Raw genomic sequence first — 23215 nt, forward strand, 5'->3', positions numbered from 1 at the left:
CTGTACTTGACCTTACTTACAATACTTTACCAAACATAACCCTACTTCATTTACCTTAGTTACTTAACCTTACTTTATCTCAATACTTACATAACTCTACTTACTTGGTTGTTTTACCTTAAAGGAAGTGACTTATTCTCATTTACATGGGATTTACATTTTGGGTATCGATGTAGCATACAGACATACGACATCAAGCCAGTAAATGACAGTGCTCGGCAGGGACCATGAATGACTCAATGTTGGCGTTATTTCAGTGTAATAAATTAGTCAACCTTTCTACACACCTAGTATCTGTTTAGGTCATTACGCTATTCTCTGACGCAAAATAGTGATAGTGTAAACAACCACTGCTACCTCTCCCTCTGCTGGTGGAGAGGCTGTACTGCACTCCAAGCAGAAAAACAACACTGCTGCTGGAAATTCAGAACACTTGTACATCTTGATTTCACAACCTCTTCTCTGTTGAAAAGGTTGCGCAATATTGGGATCCACAAACAACTACTTCACGAGACCAAAGAAATTACAAAAAATGTGTTTCTTAATTTTTCCACGAACCAAACTTAAACTAACCACGTTTTAGACTTTCTTTTCAGTGTTACTGAGTTTGACTTAAGTCAATGATTTCATGAAAATCAGCACATGAAAAACATGAAAACAACATTTTGCAAAAACAGATATAAAGCAAACAAACCTTATGAGAAATGAAATCAAAATGAATTGACCCACAACCACAGGGGCTACACGCAACTCCCAGAATCCACTACTATGGAGAGTCAAATGGGACAAAAACGGCTCACCGCCTCACTGTCAATACGAGGCCCTGTCCTGAGGAACCACATCCCTGTGAACCCCAGCAAGCAACACAGGGACAGAGAAGAACACCGCGTGATTACAGGTGCATGACACTGCCATTTACCATCTGTAATACGTTTAAACGGATATACAGTTTTAACCGTTCATCAAACTCCTATGTCAAACTCAATCAGGTTTTTAAAAAATAAAAAGTAACCACAACCAAGTACAAAAGTAAGCACAAATTAAAAACAAAACAACCTGAACTCTCATTAATAAAGTTTAAACAGTTCACTACACAGTTCATTTTTCATTCCAAAGGGGATTTCTGTATCAACTGGGGAAGGGGGTTGTTAACAGTAACACTTTCAAAAAGATTTTGTTTACTTTTCTATGTTTCAATAAAGGAGCATTCGGTTATTTAAAACCCCATCTAGTGTCCACAAGGCAGAATGCATGCTACTCAACCCAAAGCATTGAACCTTACAAATTGCTCAAAAACTCCTTCCCTGCGAGTGTTTGCCGCCTGTGTCTTCGTGTGTGCTGGTGGCACAGAGTTGAAAGTAGTGCGATTAGGGCTAGCTATTGTAGCATCAAAACTGTCAAGCAATGAATCTTACGCCAGACACGTAACAAATAAGATTTTTATCCAACAACTTTTTTTTTTTTTATTCCCACAACTTTTTACCCATTTTCCCACAACTTTTTTCATTCAACTTTTGAGATGGATAGCGAGGTCTCTTGGGCCAGTGGGGGTTGAGCTTAGCTGGCTCTCGGGCGGAGCTGTGCACTAATATAGCCAGTTTTTAATTTATTTATTGTAACTGCTAGCTGTGCATTTTATTTAAGAAAAAGCTACTGGTTCAGGAGCGTTGTTGGAGATGGTAAACCCAGTACCCGACATTTCAGACAACACGGCTAATGGAACATAAAATATACTTCAAATTACAAATTCAGACAACTTTTTTTTTTATGGAGAAGCAATACTTTCACTCTGCATCTTTCTGTAAGCTCTGTCGATGTCTTATTTAAAAACCTTTTTTTGCATGTGAAAAATCTAGATATAAGAATAAGCATATAAAGTGCTGTAATAACTTGGTTGCATACAACTGACAACTGATAACTTCCAAATGGTGGCATAAAGTCTGGTGTAAAGCCAACATCCGTTTCTGCAGAAATAGAGGAATCTAATTTAAAGCAACATAACATAAGGTGCACATTTCCTGAGTCATAACTGAACCTGTTAGAACATATCTGGACAGCACATTAACTGACCCGTAACTGACCCTGTTGGACATGTCTGGACAGCACATTAACTGACCCGTAACTGACCCTGTTGGACATGTCTGGACAGCACATTAACTGACCCGTAACTGACCCTGTTGGACATGTCTAGACAGCATATTAACTGACCCGTAACTGACCCTGTTGGACATGTGTGGACAGCACATTAACATTGACCCATAACTGACCCGGTTAGGACAGCACGCCTCAGGTCACGTGGGCCGGGGCGTGCTGTGGGTGACCGGACGCCGGAGACGCACTCACCCGCTCAGAGCCACCATGGCGGGGTCTCCGTCCAAAGACACCGTCGTCTGGCCCCTCTCCCGCTTCAGCTCCCCCATCTCCGCGGGGAACGTGTCGATGAGCTGAGGGAGACAGCGGGCAGTCGTCAGGACGATATCAGAGCCAACCAGGGGAAACCGGTCACGGCCAGACACCGACACGCACTGAAGCCTGCACACACACGGCCTAATGCGGAAATGTTTAGTCACGGTCCGGGCCTCTTTGCATTGTCAACACTATTGACTTCCCATTCCTCTTAAAGGCCAGCTGGAGAAGAAATGGAGACGTGGCAGACAATGTTAACAAACGCACAAAACATACTGAGACAGAGCGACACATTAAGGCACGGAAACACACTGCTGATGTTAAAACATCAGAACCTTTCCAGCTGGAAGCTGCAACTCGTAGTCAGAGGTTGGCACTGTTTAAGGCTGACATCCTAGTTCCAGTATTTACACACAATAAGAAGCTACACAGAAGCACACTCAGCAGACTACGAGGGGATACAGAGGGTTTGCACTGGTGTTACGAGCTGTTGGGGTCTCCATTCATGTTCACAGAGAATCCAATTGCATAGAAATTCACATCCCTTGTGTTTCATTAGATTCATTTAATTTAATGTAAAACTGGACGGTTAAAGAGGATGAACTGTGCGTGCTTCCAGATGACCAGCAGAGGGCGGTATTTAACTCATCGCATTCTGAGTGAATCCGAATCTGGGGTCTCTTCTGCATAACCTTGTGCTCACAATGTTGTGTAAAGCACAACAACTACGGAAGTACACATAACGACCGAGTGCAGCAGCTGTCTGAGGGAAGTGAAGACCGTTATCTTTTCCGGTAACAGAGACTGCCCCCACATGTTTGGAAAGGGGGCATTTGGGGAAATCACAGTATGATTTACATCGTTGAGGAAATGCCAATAAGATAGAAAGCAGAGGAGGAGCACCAGGGATTAGAGAAATCACAGCCCTGCAGTTGTGCCTGGTCTCAGTATGAAGTAGCTGAGTGGCAGAGACAATATTGCCTTCATCCACATCAGCAGACTCCACACAGGGACCACCGGACATCCAGGCACACGTGTTCTCTACTGGAGACAAATTATTCCCAACACTTGTCCCCAGAAGAGCTGAGGCGTATAAAAGAAAACTTTGTTGAAAATGACTGTTGAGAAAAGAAATAACGGGAAGAAAAACAACCGTGAAATTGCTTTTAGACTGTATTTATGGCCCTACTTAGACCAAGCCTCCCCCCCCGCCTGACAGACAGCACTCTGAAATGTTTACACTTCCACCGTTGCCTAGTCAGCAAAGTGCAATTACACTCTGTCCTCTTTAACCGCGGGCCGCTGCCAAGACAAGCAGCCTGAACGAAAGGGCAGGAAAACACGGAGGCCCAGAGAAAGCCACGCTCAGTCACTGTATCCCCGCTAAATTATTTAACACTGACCTCACTTAACACGCGGCCGTTTGGGCCGATTACGGCTAACTACGCGCGCGCGCGTCACCGCCGGGACGAGAAGGGGCGTGGAAGGGCCGTCTTAAATGCGGCCGGCGGGGCGTGGACCGGCGGGCGTGGACCCTGCGGCTGCTTGCTCAGCACCTTTTCACAACACTTCCTCTGCCTCGCACCCAGAGCAGCGAGGGAACCGGAGGCGCACACATCACGCGTGTCAATCGCTTTCAGAGAAGCCGCCGGAGTGTTCCGCGCTCGCTCAGACCGAGAGAGCGGCCGCCGGAGGGAAAAGGGAAGGGCCTGGGGAAACTGGTCCAGAGAGGTCTGCTGAAGATGGAGGAAGAGAATGTGAATGAGTGCTGTAAGCGTTGGCCATGCCAAATAACGGCAACTGAATCGACCCAAATTAAGGAACTGTGGAAGGGGTTAAACAAGGGAGAGAGCGCGAGAGAGAGAGAGAGAGAGAGAGAGAGAGAGAGAGAGAAAGAGAGAGAGAGAGGGAGAGAGGGAGAGGGAGAGAGGGAGAGAGAGAGAGAGGGAGAGAGGGAGAGAGAGAGAGGGGATGACAGGGGTTAACAGATTACTCTGGGCAGCCTGAGAAATGAATTCTGATGGTGAAATAAGCACAGGCTATTTCCTTCAAAATACTTTTTTACGAGGAAAATCTGAGGGTCTACATCTTGCAGTCGAGGACTAGCCTGTCCAAACACCTGGGGACCACTGCTGTTCCAGAAGGTTCTATCACCAGTGCTGAAGTTTCATGAGCACATTGGTCATTGATTCTCTGTGTGGAAATAGTAAAAGGGCTTCAGTAAATTGGAAAATATGTGAATTATGTGTTCGCCCACAGAGAGGCGGCCGAAAGGAATTGGACAGGGTGCAAATCTGCAATCACGTGGCCTTCACCTGCCACACAGAATCTCCTCTCACCTGTCCCTGCTACCCATCAGCTAGCAGGTACCCGAGTGCTAACAGGTACCCGGGAGCCAGCAGGAACCTAAGATGGCCCCTCCTGTCTGTCAATCCTGCACAACCCCCCATCAGTCCCCCTTCACTCTGTCATGTCACTTGCCCCTGACGATTTGCAAGTGGAAATTTCCAGAATCTCTCAGCGTACGCTCTCCTCTGATGATGAGCAGTAAGACGTTGGGCTGAGGGAGAGGGCAGAACCCTGGGCTCCAGCACAGGCCTGGTTCTTCGAGGTTCTGTGTGCACAGAAGTGGCAGAACCACACTGCCCACCATTCTGAGCCTGCTGTGGTGGGTATACCAGTGCACGCCCGGCACATTGGGTGGCACCCCTCGCCTATTACCTCCCTGTGACCTCGGCCAATTTCACACAGCCTCCTCTGCACGGGACAGCTGTGCCCGATAACCGCCGGGGACACGAGTCAGACCCAGGCACTGATCACATGGCGCACAGTTCACCTAGCCGTCCTGCGAGGGTCATTTAGAGCAGGGGTTCTGAAACTGAGGAGAGTTGAAATAGAAAATGATTTAACCCCCTCTCCACACCTTACCTTAAATAGGCACCCGGTCCTGTCCAGAGGGCAGGGCTGCACCTCTGAGCTCTTGGCCATGCTCTCCTTCTCCAGTCCGTGTCCGTGAGCACGTCTGTGAGGGCCTTCTGGGCAGCCAGAGTCCTGCGAGTCACAGACACACTCTTCAGCCAGAGTCTCGAGAGTCACACACACACTCTTCAGTGAGTCCTGCAAGTCACAAACACACTCTTCAGCGAGTCTCGAGAGTCATAGACACACTCTTCAGCCAGTCTCGAGAGTCACACACACACTCTTCAGTGAGTCCTGCGAGTCACACACACACTCTTCAGTGAGTCCTGCGAGTCACAGACACACTCTTCAGCCAGAGTCTCAAGAGTCACACACACACTCTTCAGCCAGAGTCCCGAGAGTCACAGACACACTCTTCAGCCAGAGTCCCGAGAGTCACAGACACACTCTTCAGCCAGTCTCGAGAGTCACAGACACACTCTTCAGCCAGAGTCTCGAGAGTCACACACACACTCTTCAGTGAGTCCTGCAAGTCACAAACACACTTTTCAGCCAGTCTCGAGAGTCATAGACACACTCTTCAGCCAGTCTCGAGAGTCACACACACACTCTTCAGTGAGTCCTGCGAGTCAAACACACTCTTCAGTGAGTCCTGCAAGTCACACACACACTCTACAGTGAGTCCTGCAAGTCACAAACACACACTTCAGCCACAATCCTGCAAGTCACAAACACACTCTCCAGTGAGTCCTGAGAGTCACAGACACACTCTTCAGCCAGAGTCTCGAGAGTCACACACACACTCTTCAGCCAGAGTCTCGAGAGTCACAGACACACTCTTCAGCCAGAGTCTCGAGAGTCACACACACACGTCAGCAAGTCCCGAGAGTCACAGACACACTCCTCATCAGAGTCCAAGGAGATTTGTCTTGGACGCCTCACTATTGTATACAGTACATCAGCTCTGAGAGGCATAAACATCCAGACGGACCCAGTCCCTACCTACTGTTGTTAAGGAGCTTGATTGACAGGAGAGTAAAGGAATGCATACTGAGGGGCCCTGTGGAGCCTAGCTGGGACCTGACCAATCAGAGATCAGCCAAAGATACCAGTACACAGCCGCATCTGATTTGCAGTTAAAAAACATCACAACATACCATCACATGACTTGAACCTCTAGGGGTAAACAGATGCGCTTCAAAGGAAATGTATGTGCAGCTGCATACATTCACAGCAGGAAGGTGGGAGGATCTAAATCACTAAACCTCAATTGGTCAGAGCAGGCCACAATATAGACTTCCCAGCTGTTTCATAGAGAAAACACCTCAGCAGAACCGGTAGCCTACATATCAGCACATTCTCAGGAAATGACTAAGGAGAGATTGAAAGTGTATGAAAGAGAGGGTATGCACAGTCATTTTCAAAGGGTTTCCTGAAGGCAGCATCCACGACGAGCCGTGATCCATTAACCCTTTCAGTCCCAAGCCCAGTAGGAAGTGTATCCACCCTAATCCCAATGAGCTTTGGCTTTGGATGAGAAAACTGAGAAAATTGAGTAGGCTTTTAATAGAGGCTCAAAACAATAGTATAGCAGTCATTTTGAGATATGGTCAAGATATACATATGGCACTCCTGGGATTTTTTGGGACAGAAAGGATTAATAGGCATTATTTCTTGTGAAGCCTAAATAGCTTTTAGCCATCTTGTCTGTCATATAGGCAGTGAGCAGACATTTTGTCACAGCAGAATTCCTCCTTGCACTGCACTGTGGTCTAGGGAAGATCAGGAAGGTTTGTCCTCATCGGCAGAGGATGAAGGCTGGGAATGTGAGTAGACTCACTGTGCCAATCCACTGACAGCAAGACGAACTACGCTACACGACTGACAAACAACCGCAGTGAGTGCAAATGAGTGCCACTAAACCCCACGCCATCATCCTGATCAGTCCAGTGGTCCACAGACTCTTACCTGGCTCCAGCATGACCAGGAGGCCTTAACGACAAACAGTTTCTGAATCATTTGTGAAACAAATCACTGAAAATTCTGAAGTGTACTGAAGTGCGCTGTTCGTTGCTATGCAGTGACCAGCCTGCAGTAATGCCGTTGGCTCCGGAGCAGACTACGTCCACGGTTACCATGACAACCTTGACAAACACATCCAGGGCTACGACTGCCGTCGCCCGGGCCAGACCGAGTGCCTTCATTCCTTGCCAGTGTTGGTGCAATAAAGCCCGCGGCGGCAGCCATTTTGGTTAATGCGTGTGTGATGTGAAAGACTTAACTGCTCCCACAAAAAGGGCATTCACACCCAGCCCTGCACGTCCAGACCCACGGAACAGAGCCCCCACTGTTCCCCAGAGAACCCTGAGCCCACCCTCCCTCCTCCATCTACCCCTCCATTCACCCACCATCCACACAAGACACACAGGTACAGTGGCACCAGAGTCCCTTCACAACAGGGCGACACCAGCCCAAAGAGCTGACAGCATATACTGTCATTTACCCCCCCCCCCCCCCCCTCCAGGTTTTTTTCTCTTACCATAAATATTTTGGTGTGCTTGTGGCTGTGCCTGGTGGGCTGAGAAAACAAAATGGAGCCACAGCCACAATGCTGGAATAAACTGGCTTAAAATTTGATGACAATACCACCAAAAATGTTTCCAAAAGGCAATTTGCAGACTCCAAAATGATACTTGATATTATGGGTCTTATGAGGTATACAATACTACACATTGCATACTAAATGTGTACAAGCCCCCTGCTTGTCACTCTTCGCCTCCCGCTCCCTCTCCCGCTCCCCCTCTTGTCTTCTTCTCCGCTTGCCACCTCTGGCAGCAGCAGGTCTGGGAGATTGTAAATTCTATTGATGTTTCCTCCAGTTAGGACAAGTTAAAAACTACTAGCCACATGAATTTGGTTCTCTGGACCATGATAAGGATCATTGTTTGATCCATGATTCATGTGGTCTGTGGAAGCATAGAAAGTGAAGACCACCAAGTTTGTTTCGCCTCCGCACCAGACACAATATAAGGGAGCTGCAAGCAATGTAAAATACATGCAGATTTAAAAGTGAGTTTTAAAGCTTTCAAACGCTATATCCTGTGACCAGACTTATTGAAAAAAATGTTTTCAAAAAGGAACCAATGCAAATCAATACTGACATTTATTGCGTAAATCAGCAATTATTACCTGATTATGCAAAAGATTATTACCATTTCCTGGATATTTTTTAAAAGAAAACAAAATGACAAATGACAAATTAGCCCAAATATTAACAGAAAGCAGTCTCACTCTTGGTGATGTGGTACCTACCACCAGAAACAACCCCGAGTTAAAATAAGATTACCTTTTCAGAGATTATGACAAATTAATCTCAAACAAAACACTCTAGACGCCGGTTACGGTTTAAGGTAATGGTTTGTACGCCTTCCGCGAAACGGAACGAAGCTCTCAGCCTAGACCCAGCCCGCACTGGCCTCCACAGTAACCCACAAGCAGTCTAAAACCGACCTTCTCTGGTTCCGCACTGGAGACCTTCAGGCGGCCGCCGCAGCCCAACCGCCGTTCTGCTAAGCAGCTGCAGCAGTACCACGCTCGCGGGGGATATCAGGCAGTACACGCTGGCTTCTCCTGGAGGGGTGTGCCTGGAGACCAGCGGAGTCAGGTCACGTCCACGCCTGCGTCCTGGTGGAAGCTCGCTCGCGGTCTTACACGGTTACCCGGACTCCGCTCCGGGGCTTCACGTTTCACGTAGGGCTCGGCTCTCCGCGTATTTTTAGCTACGCCCGTCAGCGTATTAAAAAAAAAAAAACCTCCACTGGGGGTTTGAGTCCTGAACTTTCATCGAGATTAACGAGGCTTCCTTAATAATAAATAGCGGCAGAAGTAATGAAAAGAGAAGCTGCTCACTCTACAAAACTCTTTTCATTGCAGTAAAATGGTGGTTTGCATGCGTGTGTTTTTGTGTGTGAACGCATGCGTGTACATGCGTGTATGGACTAACCTTGCTTTACTCAATGAGTGAATGATCTTCATTTGCCTAAATTCAATTACCCCCCCCCCCCCCGGAACGCCTTTCAAAACGTGTAATCCTGCAGTCAATGGAAGACCCCACCTTCCACAGTCATCACAAAGAACTAGCGATATTGCTACAGGCTGTTTTAAAAAGTTTCAGGAAAAGGATATTACAACTCACTTCAGTTGGCTGAATCACTCATAAACACAGCTGCTCACACAGGCTAGTACATGCCTGCCCGAAGCATGGAGCAGTGGCGGTTTATGGTCAGACAGTCCAAATACTGAAGCTACAGTAACTCTGGGGCTAAAAATCACTGTGTGTGCATGCGTGCATCACTAACGCAAGCTCAGTGTGCGGTCATGTAATGATGAAAATCTCCACAAAATGCAAATTACACAACAGTGACTCATTCTCACTACATCTCGGTCATTCACATTGGTTTCGGATCTCGCCCACGAAATGCGTTTCCCAAACATATACTGTCCGGAAAACAACGTTGCTAAACAAGAAACGTGACGCCGGTCTGCAGGCGACCAGTCTCAGAGTGTCCGTTTCAGAGGGGGGAAAGCCACAGACTGCAAATCTTTAACCCAGATTAATCAGAGACGCTTTTCTTCCTGCAGATGTGTGGCAAAAAGCCAGCAGAACTGAAGCTTTCCCTTCCCTTTCCTGTACTATCCATTGCAAAGCCAGCCCAACTGGGCCAGTGGATCATAATGAGCTCACTTAGCCGTTAAAACTCAGTCCTTACCTTAAAATGCTCACAAAAGAGACTCCACCTCAATGAACAATATCCATGCAAGACCAAACACGCACCAAAAAAACAATTACCCAGATTTGTCTCAGGCTGATTTCACTGAACAAGCCAAGAAGAGCAGACTCTTGCACCACTTTCACAGATTAGAGCCAAAGAATACACATTATACAGCCTATCTGAAGTACAGAATCAGCTCTCTAGAACACCAGCTGTTATTACTATTAAGGCTACTTGCTTAAGGAATGCCGTGGATTAACATGTTAAAGACATCATCTGCACAGTTCACAGATCCGGCTCTAAAGGATTCTGTTCCTGCACACTTACACACTCTTGGACATCTCTGGCACCACTCTCTGAGTGGATAAATGCACTGTAAGCTGGAGCTCAATAGGCTATTTCTCCAGCTGGTAGAACAGTAAGAATGATCAGGAACTGCACAGCTCAGAAGATGGAAACCAAGCAGACTAATTTCTCGTTTTCAAACGCGCCACCGGCACGAAAGGGGAAGTAGTCAGACCCGCGGAATGGCTTTCTGAGACGGCTCGGTTTTCTCACGGCCCCGCGTCAGTTTCGATCAGCACACGCCAAAAACGTGAAGCCCGCCCTGCCTCATTACTGACGGTTTGACGTTAAACTTCATCACTAAACCCAAAGAGGTACGGCAGCTTTGTTATAGTACAGAGGTCACCAACCCTGGTCCTGGAGAGCTACTGGGTCTGCCGTTTTTTGCTGTTACTCTGCACTTAATTAATCAATTAGAGCAGATGATTACACAGCTAACTCACCTCACCTGGTTACCTGGGTCTTAACAGGGTGCTGTTTCTAAGGTGAAAACAAAAACCAGCAGACCCAGGACCAGGGTTGGTGACCTCTGTTATAGTATAACACAGGCGTTTCACACAGGTCCGGAGCAGGAGAGGCGGGTGACGGCGGGCCGACGGCAGCAGAGTGTCAGGGTACAGTCCGGTGCGTCTGGTGGGTACGAGTCCTTGCCTGGGGTCGGGCCTTGCACAAGGCGTCGGGGCCCCGTCAGTGGGCCGCGTTTAGAAAAGTAAAACAAAATGAAAAAAGAAAACAATAAAGAAATCTGGAACTTGTTGGTTGGCCCTTCAAGCCAAACATTGCAGCAAAAAGGTTGGTGTGGGAGATGCGGCTAGGTGCAGAAGTGGAGGAACCCAATACATCGGCTAAATGAAGACTTGCTTTGGCTGAGGCAAAGAACTCAAATACATGCAATGTGAAGTCAGGCTAAAGGGGCAGTGTTAAGACGTTGTCGGAGAGTTGGGACAGATCCTGACCAGTGCTGACAAGACCCCCTGTTGAGGGTCAACTATCGGCCGCCCGATGGTTCGCTGTTCCATACTTTGGTATCCAAAATGTATTGTTTTAAACTTTAATTAACTTCCGAAGTGGCTTCTTACAGCAAGAAGGTTCTGTTCTGCACAGCTCAAAGCTACCGTCGCTGGATGCTATACCCGGGGACTATCTTATGCACAAAATCAATGCTTTCAGTACCACCATTAGGATACACATATTGATCCAGGATGGAAAGGCAGAAGTTCTTACATCTTATAAATCATTAAGCTTGGCTCATTGCACTTATTTTACTTTTGTTCTAAATGTGGATAAAATGACTGTATGTGTTGCAAGTACTGAAGAAGTTACATATATATGCATCTATATTCTATGGTGTTAGCCTAGTTCACCAGTGTTCAAGCAGCATTCATCTCTCCTCACTGCAATCTGCACATAGCCTGTCAGATTCTGTCCTACCCCCATTCCTCCTTCACAATGCAATCTGCACACACCCTGCCAGATTCTGTCCTACCCCCATTCCTCCTTCACAATGCAATCTGCACACACCCTGCCAGATTCTGTCCAACCCCCATTCCTCCTGCACACTGCAATCTGCACACACCCTGCCAGATTCTGTCCACCCCCCATTCCTCCCGTATACTGCAATTTGCACACACCCTGCCAGATTCTGACCTCCCCCCATTCATCCTGCACACTGCAATATATAACTTATACAACTATAACTTCTATAACTTTAGACACAGAATTCTGCCTGATCAGTTTGTTGCTATTTGGGAAGCAAGACATTAAAGAGAGATAAAGGATTCCCCTGCCACAACCCAAAACATGAAACACTGGCCTAGAATAAGAATACAATGGGATGACAGTTGAACCGCTAACAGGATGCTAGCAACATCCTTCCGAGCCTCGTTGGCTCACAGCTAAAGCAGTCCTTACGGCCTGAGGGTGTGGAAATGCTGCTCTGGGAAGCACATCATGTCCAACACCGAGCTATTCAGTGAAAGTTTCACAGGCCGCACAGAGCTGCGGCCATTAAAGGACTGCCCTTCCCCACATCTCCTACGGTGGATCCAGAAGATTCCAGCCTTTTCTATACAGGGTATTTTGGAATGTTGAAAGTCTAGAACTCCATTGCGTTCCAATAATTACCAGTAGTGATCGTTACATCAGCATTAGAATGTTCAGTTAAGAACATTCTAATCACATATGTGTGATAACACACCTTAAAAGTTGAGACGGTCACATTTCTCTGTACATTCATGACTGTGTTATATTTTCATTGTAAACTGGACATACTTGGAAAAGAGGGTCCTTTCTGAGTGTAAATAAAGGTTCATAAAGCATCATAGCATAGGACTACGGAGACCACGCAAGTGGCACTCTGAAAAACCCGATTGGGCTAGCCTACTTGATGAAGGGTGTGTGCCCCACTTCCTTTAGAATAACACATTTACATTTTGTTTCAAGGTGAAATTACACATGCAGGCTTTTTACAAACAAGTTATATAATCAGCTTAATATGGCATGATATACACTAGATCAAACAAAACCTAGCAAATAGCCTTACACAGAAAACTGTATGCCAGCAGTCACAAACCTGGGCTGGAACAACAGGACACAAAACTCAGAACTGCATCACACCATAACTGCAAAGGCTTTTAGAATACATTGAGAAGTAGCCTGCTCAGCCCATTCATCCACACAAGGCCTAGCCTACATTCAGGCACAAAATGTACACAAGCAGAGGAACACAAGCAAACTGTGCCACCAAATAGCAAAATAAGCTTATACGTTTTGCATACAAGTAGTTCCAGTATAGCAAGTAACACATCAGTGATGAAACATCTGGCTGAAAACCAGTATACCTCCTTATGCTTTGATCTGAAATGATCAGTAACTATTACCCAATAATTAGGAAACACTCCAGAGGCTCATATGTTAAAATGACATCCAAAAGGCAAGACCTTGAGCTTACATTCACAGTACTGATGAAGTAAGACCCTGAAATCCCCACCTATGAATGGCACCTCCACTATATTAACCCCAGATGATTACGATTAGTCATTTTTTATATTTTCAGAAATTAAATATAAATATGCACTCGGGCTATACCAAAGCCACAACCCAAACAATTTTAAGAGAATAATTTACCTGCTTTTTCACTTCCCCATTGACCAGGGAGAAGTCTAGCAAAAGTTTTTTTTTAAAAAGGACCTTGATTGGAAAAAGAATCCTGGTTTCAGTTTAGATTATGAGTAGTCGCTTACTCGTTTACACTGTTTCTGAAACATGCTGGTGAATTTTTATAGCAAGATCTGAGAGGGTCGCGCAGCAAACATGGCACAGAATAAGGCAACTGCCGGCAAGAAACAAGCATTTATCTTTTCATTGGTGTTTGCAAACCACGCAAATTCCAAAATTGTGTAGGCTGCATCATTAACGGGAAACTCCGTTTTAAATTGGTTACTTCCTCCGTGAATCATATAGACTATGCCATTCTAATGAACTGTAAGCCAGTGGGTTAGGCCATAGCTGTTCACCATCCATATCGGAGCTGAACAGGAAACAAGGGCATGTTCAGTGTCACAGTACTGAACTAGAGGAAAGATAAATATGGCTTCACCAAGAAGCTAATCTCACACATGGTAAAACGTGTGAAAACACACCCCCAGGAAAAAAAACCCACAGTACCCACAATACCCAAAAAGCTATTTTCAGCGTGATGTTAACATTTAGCAACTCTAATCCTTCAGCAATGTGGCCGAATTAGCTGTCATGCACAGTCTAATTCCACTGTCCCAAGACAAACTACCCAAGATGCAAAATTCTAGTGTTAGACATACCGCTACACCAAACCCTACCTGCCATGGTTCTGCTGTATTAACAATGGTCATGGAAACAATTTCACACCTGCATTAACCAGACAAACTGTAGCTTGCCTTTAGTAGGAAAGCAGGTAAACCCTAATATTGTGGAGAGACCTCAAATTAACTCAATTTGTTTCACTTCAACCAGAGATTTGCTTTGCAAAGGACAGATCTCATCATATCGCTAATTTTAGCCTCATATGCTTCAGAAACGAAGGAATGTTCCCTACAGCTAACAGGGACTGGAGCAAACCAGTTATCGTCATGTGGTGCAGTGTGTACAGGACGAAGAGTATGAATTCTCAATATCTCTGCGGAATCCTGCTTAAACTGCTGTCACCACTGCCCATTAAACCGAAAACTAACGTTTTTGGGACACTGATTTTTGTTCAATGTGTGAACAATGTACAATATGCATTTATTTTCTCATCAGGCGCATTTATGTATGTATGTGTCATCTAACATTTCGTCAACATTGAAAGAAATAAAAGCATTGTTCGTCTACGCGCCTATATCCATGTGTGTGCGTGCAGCGTACCGTCTGTCTTACTGTACTTGCTAACGTTATGCGTGTTACGGGAGGAGAGCACAAAATAGCCTGAAGCAAATTAACTAAATACATTGAAAAAAACTCAAGGTTGAAATCTTCCCACCCTAAATAACCAAGAGGGACAATAACTCAATTAATGGAAAGATGAATAAACATGTCCATGTATTCTAATAAGGAACAATACATAAAGTTTAGCCATAATACGTTGCTAGCCGATAACCAAGTCAGGTTCTAATAATGTCAATTTCTTTACCCGGCGGAAAAAACACAATCAAAAGTTCATATATAAGCCATCATTTGCAGACCCATCGTAGCCTATAGAGTATAATGTAAAATGCATGATTAATTATGTCTTTTCCTCATATATATATTTTTTAAAAACATTAATTTTGTAGGCTAACATAAGAACATTTAACTAGTAAATACGCAGATTATGCAATTGCAAAAAGTAGGCTAACAGCGCCGTGCTAAAAATTGCTTTATTTCTCCTGGTCTAGTAAAATGAAAAACTGTGGCAGCATCAACAACCACCTGGCAAGCTTGTCTTAAGCGTTAGACAGCTTTCGTGTGGACCGTAGTAATGGAGTTATACTTAGTTAAAAGTTATACTTGCTAGCAAACTAGCTTGTCATTATGAAGATTTCCACCCAATTCAGCAAAGCAGACGACAAAGCCGACAAAGAAATTAAAACAAACCTGTCTTAAATAACTCGTTCCACCGCAATTCCAAAAGCCGCTGAATCCCAACGTGTGTAACCGTTTAAAGATTCACTCATTCACTGTATAATTCAGCTCTCGCTTCGCGAGTTATATCCTCTGATTGCCCATTGAATAAAATGCTCCTTCGTCTTTGACACTTCAGAAAACTTGGCGAGGAAGGTGGCTGAACAGCGCATGCGGGCTCCCCGGCAAAACAAACTGTGGAGAACAAATGTAGTTTTTGTTCACTGGAATCAGCTGTGCGCAAGCGCCGAACAAATTCGCCGAGAGATAAAGCATACAGATGGGGGTAATACACACAAATCATACTTTGAACGCATCCATATGCTTTACATTTTTGAGCTCTTCGTCTGCCCAGAAATGTTGCTCACGTATAAACGATGCATTTGGATTGGTTATTTCAGGTCTGTTGTTGTTTTTGTTTTTTTTATGGCTCTAACGCTCTCGACCTGTTATTTGCTAATTAAGACATTTATCACTTCCAGGACGGCATTGATGCGAATCCTGTAAATCAAGACAAAATGCATAAAAAAAACAAGCATTATAAACGAGAAACAATGAGAAAGCGTGATTATTGCTAGAAATTGCATTGCTTGCTGTGGCCATGTCAGGACTACATTAGCTTATTTTGACGATAACTAACATCACAAACCAGACGTTTCCAATACAGGCCGTATATGCCCTAATAAACAACCATAATATAAATATCAAATTCTATATTCATATCAAATATTATCCCACTTATTTGATTAGGTTGGCAATAATAGTTTCAGATTCTTACCAGTTTTGTCAATAACATTGTTTGTCTAAAAGTCGGACATTAAATTTTGACATTTTAAATTAAAACTAAGGACTGCAATCTGTTTTTATACTTTTATCAGGCTTGATAGGATTGAACATTTTCGATAATTGTTTTGTCGTTTTCAAATGCACTATAGCAAACAGAAGGCCGAGTTGTAAGCCACTGAAATGAAACGTAAACTCTGTCTTCCATGTACTTACAAAGGATCATTCATTGAAGCCTTTGGTTAAATAAGCAGTTCATACACGAACAAGCCAAATGGGATGGCTCAGCAGGGGCAGAATCGACTCCTGTCAACACCCTGTTTATCACTACACTACTCATTTTATCCCTCCAGCTGCAAACAATGCCAGTGGCAGAAGACCCAGACTCATGTTGCAATGCAATCAGAAGTCAAGTTTATGCACTCTGTCCCAGTGATCTTACTTATTTAAATCTACATTGGTCTAGCAAGTGATTACCATTCATTTATTCCATTTGTGAGAAATGTTGATGAGAAAACAGTGCTGAAGAGATACATTTGCTCATGAACATAGTAATAGTGTGACATTTATTTGAAATCAATATACGGGACACTGTCACGGCACAAATAATATTTTCCAAATATAAGAATTCAAAAAACAAATACTGCTTGTTTGGTCACAATACAATTCGAGTTTAAAGGGGAAAACTTTAATGAGTAACAGCACTTGGTTACATTGTGAGAGCAAACATATGAAATATGTTTAGAAAGCAATCTTTCACAATTTTAATACGTTTTGTAAAAGTGATGAGATTTAACACACAAAGTGATTTCCTGTTTTTTTTTTTGGTTATATACTTATGTTGATAAATGATTTAATCCACACATGGTTAAACAAAGAAGCATGAAAACAATTACAATCTAAACTGTGGTCTCAATCTGGCAAGAGTGTCATGTGGCTTACTGAGGGCATGAATTCGACAGAAGGTTTGTAATGTTGCCGCCGCCCACTTCCCCCTTGCCTGAAGGGGGCGAATCGTAGCCATTTTTTTACTACGTCTGCAAACTGGTGGTGTGTCGCCTCCTTTCCAACTGGAGTTCGCTTTAGAGCACCTGGAAAAAATTGAAATGACAGCGGTGACGTCAGTTTACATCAGAACCGGACTATTAAGTTCACAGTTAATGCCTCAGAGCAGGCTGAAATAAACGGCGCGCAGTAAAAACCGGATGACACGGTAAGAGAAAAGACTTCTTACGGAAAAGGACTCCCTGGAGCCGGGTGTTTCGAAAACTCCTCTTCTGGCCTCGGCCGACCCAGTTCAGCTCGGACCCGACCCCGAAGGAGAGCACGGCCTGCATCAGCCGACGCACAGCGTCGTCCACCGTGGCCCCTCCCATGCGGGACAAATGTGACACCTGCAATTTCACAAGATTTTTAATGCAATGGACTGCACTCGTATTTGAGATATTTAGATTAAAAACAGGGCTGTTCAGATCAAAATAGTTCAGTAACTACATTCAGGAACAATCCACACTCAACATTTTTCATTATTATGAAGCTAAACTATTCAGTCGTGTGGCATTTTGCCTTCATCCGTGAGATGGTGTTATACACAAGTGGTGTTGCTCCAGAGTTAAGCATGCACGACTGCTACCAGCATACAACACCATTTCACTGATGAAGGCAAAATCCTGAAACATTTTTATCTTATAGCCTCACTTAAAGCCTTACCTATATTTCCTGAGCGTTGTTACAATATTTGAAAATGCAAATACAAAGACAAATTTACATTTACATTTACATTTTTGTCATTTGGCAGACGCTTTTAATCCAAAGCGATTTACAAGTGCATAGGTTCTACCATAAGTGAGAGCATCACATCCAGAACTAGGAAAAAACACATGGAACATGGAACACATGTGGTTCTAAACATAGTCGTCATCGTAAGTGCAAATTATTTTTTTGGGGGGGGGGGGGGGGGGGTTAGATAAGGATAGGGATAACAGAAAGGAGGGGCGGGGGAAATCAGGAGGGAGGACTAAGGTAGAGTTTGAAAAGGTGGGTTTTGAGTCTGCGTCGAAATAGGGGGAGGGATTCTGCTGTCCTGACAGTGGTAGGCAAGTCATTCCACCACTGAGGAACCAGAACGGAAAACAGGCGTGAACGTGCAGCTCGACCGCCAGGTGCACGTAGAGAGGGAACCATAAGGCGACCAGAGCTGGCAGACTGGAGTGGTCTAGCTGGGGAGTAGGGAGTGATCAAGGAAACTTGATCACTTAATGGTTTTATATTGGTACACTGCCCTTCAATTTGCGTAAAACATCAGTACAGCAATACAATCTGGTACTGCAGTACTCACAATAGGCTTATTAGACAAGTGAACTGACGGTAAATCAGGGTGCCATCTCACCATCTTCTTCTGTGCTCCAGCATCCTCCAAATGTCTCTCCGTTTCGTCCAGTTGCTCCATTGACCTCAGCGGTAGGTCGATGTCAAGAGCTTCAAACTCTTCCTCGCACACCGGGCCCTGCATCCTGGTTTGCAGCTCCTTTAAAACAGCCCACTGTTTCTGCTGCTCTTCCTTAATCTCCAGCAAAAGCGAAATTATTTTCCTCTGTGACGCCGTCTCTGAAGGTGAGAAAATGAATATGTGAATTAATTTTCTATTCCCTCATCAGTTTTTGCTTTTGCACAAGATGAATAATTTGAAAATGCAACCTCCTCCTGTAGGTTGCTCTGGATAATGGAAAAGAACAGAAATTAACAGAATGGAAAAGCCAGGCATATATGTATACAGTGCCATGGAAAAAATAATTTCCCCCCTTCCTGATTTCCTTTATTATTGGATATTTGTCAGACTGAATGGTTTCAGATATTCAGAGAAACTGTAATATTAGACAAAGGGAAACTGAATAAACAATTTTTAAAAAATGTCATTGCCATTTCATTTATTTAACACCCGATAACTCTTCTGAAAAAGTAATTGCCTCCTTAAGTGTCATAACTGGTTTCACCACCTTTAGCAGAAATAATCACAACCAAACCCTTTCTATGATTTGATATCAGTCTAGTAAGAAATACTTAATTCAGACAAAATGGTAGGCCACTTCAAAGCCAGTTCTAAGGCTCTGGAACTCCACCAAACCACTATGATCTATGGGGGAGAAAAATAAATAAAAAATAAAAATAAAAATAAAATGGCCCTTGTCCTTATCTTTGTTGTACAGGTAGCAGTTGCAATTGTACTTCCCTCTAGGGTCTTTCAGCGAACTTATCCCTGGTTATGGGTATTCACTTTGTTGTACGTCGCTCTGGATAAGAGCGTCTGCCAAATGCCAATAATGTAATGTAATGTAAACAGGTGCATCAAAAGTGGAACCTTTTGGATGATAGGGGACACATTATATCTGCTGTAAAGCAAATACAGCATTTGACAGTAAGAACATCGTACCAACAGTCACATGTGGTGGTACTGTGATGGTGTGCTGCTGCCACTGGACCTGGGCAACTTTAAAACTATTGAAGGAACCCTGAGTTCTGCTATGCACAAGAACATTCTTAACGGGGATGTCTGGTCATCTGTCTTTGAGCTGGAGCTGAAATGTAATTGGGTTATGGAGCTGGGCAATGATAAAAAAGAAAACAAAATAAAATGTTTGGAGTGGCCCAGCCAAAGTTCTGACTTGAACCCAATAGAGTTGCTGTGGCAGGACCTGAAATGAGTACTTACCAATTTGTCCGAAGTTTAAGGGGGAAATTACTTTGACAGAGGTGACTTTGGCATTTGATAGCTTTGTCATTCTATAAATGAAATTGTCATTTTAAAAATTGTGTTTACTTGGTTCCTTTTTTCAAATATTAGGTTTTGTCCAAAGAGCTGAAACCATTTAGTGTGACAAATATGTAGCTAATAATATAGAAGATTAGGAAGGGGGCAAATACTTTTCCACTGCACTGTATACAGTGAGCGCCATAATTCGCATTTTCTGTTATTTTGGAGTTTGGAAGGATACAATGTCAATATTGAAGTGCAGACTGTCAGCTTTAATTTGAGGCTATTTTTAATTGATATGGGGTGAACCGTTTAGAAATGACAGGAACTTTCGTACATGGCCCCGCCATTTTAAGGTACTACAAGTATTTGGTGAATTGGCTTCACAGATGTGTTTCATTACGCAGATGCATTCATGTGTGTCCTTGGTGACAGCACAAGAGAGATGTTGATGTCTAGTCTTGATTCTAGACATTGCAGATTGTACCAGAGTGGTGGAAAGAGGGGAAAGTGTGCAGAAAAAAGGAAATGCCCATGATCCAAAGCATACCACCTCATTCGTCAAACATGATGGAGGGGGTGTTATGGCTTGGGCCTATATGACTCGCTTGTCTTCATCGATGATGTGACTGCAAACAGAAGTAGAACAATGAATTCTGAAGTCTACAGACGGCACTTCATCATGCAACAAGACATTGACCCGAAACATGCTAGAGAATCGAAGGGGTTTTTGACGGCCAAAAAGTGGCAAATCCGTGACTGGATGAATCAATCGGATCTGAATCCAATTGAACAGCATTTTACATGCTGAAGAGGAGACTGAAGGCCAAAAGTCCCTGAAACAAGCAGGAACTGAAGATGACTGCAGTACAGGCCTGGCAGAGCATCACCAGGGAAGATACCCAGCGTCTGGTAATGTTGATGCCACGCACACTTCAAACAGTCATTGCATGCAACGTTTATGCGACCAAATATTAATTCTATTAATTATTCTACATTATGTTAAACTGTCCAATATTTTTCAATGCCCGAAAATGGATTGGACTATGTGCAAAAGTTTCTATAATTTCTAAACGGTTCAACCTCATTGTCATTGTATCCTTTCAAACTCAATGTGCTAGAGTACAGAACCAAAATAACAAGCAAAAAAAATGTATCACTGTCCAATGAATTATGGTGTTCACTGTAGCAACAGTGTACTACTCATGAGTTCCTGGTTTGACTCCCAGGTTCACTGCTGTTGTACCCCTGAGAAAGGTAGCCTACTTAACCTGGATTGCTCTGGATAAATGTACAATTTGAACAATGTGACTTCCCCAATCCGTTTCTTTTGACACCAGTAGCTTCACACTTAAATATGCTATTTTTCCATCATCTCTGACCACTGAATTGTCAGCATGTTTCAAGACAACTACTCACCACTCTCAACCATCACATTTCTGATAAAACCAGTCTGCTTTTAGTCACTAGGTCCAGAAAGCAACTATTTATAGAGCAGATGAATTTCACCCAAATTCATAAAACAGAACTGGCACTTGCCTTTAAAACAAATTACAGTGACATGACAAGTATCTGCAAAAACACGAGATGCTCCATAACAAAAGGTCTGATCAATTGCAGAATTATTTCTTTTTTTGGTCCAATGAAATGCTCAGTTATCCTTCGTCGATAACATTGGCTACACGTTTTAAGATGGATCCATAGTAACTGACAGTTAACTTCACAACAGCTGTCCCCGGAGAGAAAGAAGCAATAAAAACGTTTACCTGAAGAAGCGGCTGCTGGCATTAACTTTTCCCCAACACCCCCGGAGTGGTGCATATCTGACTGTGATTCCACTTCAAAAGTGACATCTGCACGCCTTGGGACATCCTCTGCACGTATCTGGACATCTTCAGCACGTCTTGTTGCGGCCTCTTCTGCCAGATGGTTAATTTCTTCTGATACAGCACTAAGCCTGTGTTGTAGTGTTTCGAGTGCCATGTCTGCCATGTGTTTATTCACCAAACCTTCCACACGTCGCTGTATTGACCAATGAGAACTATTTCCATTGTTTTGAGCCATCGATGTCGCAAGCTAGCGAGCTAACTTTGCTAGCTAACGTTGCAATCAAACGAATTGCTAAGCTCTTTATGAAACCTCCTTTTTCTGGGATCTGTAAAGAGACTTCATAAAGAGATTTAAGAAAATAAGCGGAAGTACTTAGCGAGCCGTCCCCAGCAAGCGCACGTTATCACGTTGCTTAAACGTCACAGTAACGTTGCGAGAATATTGGGAGTCGCGAGTGTACTACATTTCCCACAATCCACGATAAAAAAAACCTCACCCTCAGAGTGGAATGTGTTTGGGTCTCGGCGTGAGAAAGTCTCAGTGCTCTTTTGAGAGTTCAGTCCAGTAATGCATATTGTTTTCTCTCCAGAATGTGATTGTTTGTCCTGATCTAGTTTAATCGGCTCCGCTGTCTACTTCTATTTTACGATATATTTGCAAGCTAACTATAGTTGCTATATCTACTGGTATTTACAGGAAAAGAGGTACATTTGTACTCAAAGCGACAACGTTGAAATGTATACAAGCGATCAACAAGACAGTGGTAAAGGCATTACAAAGTTGGCTGGTTTTCGGGTTTTGCTGTGTAATTGAACAGTCTCAATTAATCACAACGGCAACATTCAACTAGACGAAGCTGGCAGCTATGAATTTGAATGCTACAGAAATCTCCATGAAGACAATTCTATCCAAAACTGGATGGTGTGGAGCACAGTTGTTTTGAAATGTTACGTGAAATGTTTAAAATATTGGGATGAATCTGATATAGACCTATGAGACTTTCTGGGAATAATGCCAGGATCATAGTAGGCTATTTTTATTTATTTATTTATTTTGCTCAGCACTCCCTTGTTGCAGTTAACTTAAGTTAAAAGACTGCTGATACACTCAATTTTAATTTCTCAAGTCCAAGACCCACATTAAATTCTTAGAAATAGTGCTACACTGTGGCCTGTTCTGGATGGCTGATTGAATGCTCATTGAATGTTATTGTCAAACGCTATTGCATATATCATATATCACTGTGGAAAATGTAGAATGGTCCACTGTGCATAATGCTGTTTGTTTATAAGCC

General features: G+C 43.8%; 2 protein-coding genes across 3 annotated transcripts in view; both read right to left on the bottom strand.

Annotated features, from left to right (window-relative positions):
* LOC133118081 (ras and Rab interactor 2-like) overlaps nt 1-15695 on the bottom strand; it is a 36213-nt gene extending 20518 nt beyond the window's left edge. Inside the window, exons 1-3 of one of the 2 annotated variants that reach the window (XM_061227775.1) lie at nt 15531-15695; nt 5335-5457; nt 2344-2444 (exon numbers count right to left, since the gene is read on the bottom strand). In XM_061227775.1, coding sequence (XP_061083759.1) covers nt 2344-2444; nt 5335-5394 — 161 coding nt within the window. In that variant the 5' untranslated portion in view covers nt 5395-5457; nt 15531-15695. Of the gene's footprint in view, nt 1-2343; nt 2445-5334; nt 5458-8835; nt 9012-15530 lie in introns of those variants that run through there. The other variant, XM_061227777.1, reaches the window with a different exon arrangement.
* Nucleotides 15696-16875: 1180 nt separating this feature from the next.
* On the bottom strand, nt 16876-22347 carry si:dkey-187a12.4 (uncharacterized). Its single transcript, XM_061228783.1, has 4 exons — nt 21858-22347; nt 18730-18947; nt 17575-17734; nt 16876-17431 (listed from the first exon to the last, which is right to left on the bottom strand). Exons 1-4 carry the CDS (start codon nt 22153-22155, stop codon nt 17253-17255), a joined length of 855 nt encoding a protein of 284 aa, XP_061084767.1. The 5' UTR covers nt 22156-22347; the 3' UTR covers nt 16876-17252.
* Between the last annotated feature and the right edge of the window lie 868 nt (nt 22348-23215).

The sequence above is a fragment of the Conger conger genome, chromosome 18 (genome assembly GCF_963514075.1).
Source record: "Conger conger chromosome 18, fConCon1.1, whole genome shotgun sequence".
In the NCBI taxonomy this organism is placed as follows: domain Eukaryota; kingdom Metazoa; phylum Chordata; class Actinopteri; order Anguilliformes; family Congridae; genus Conger; species Conger conger.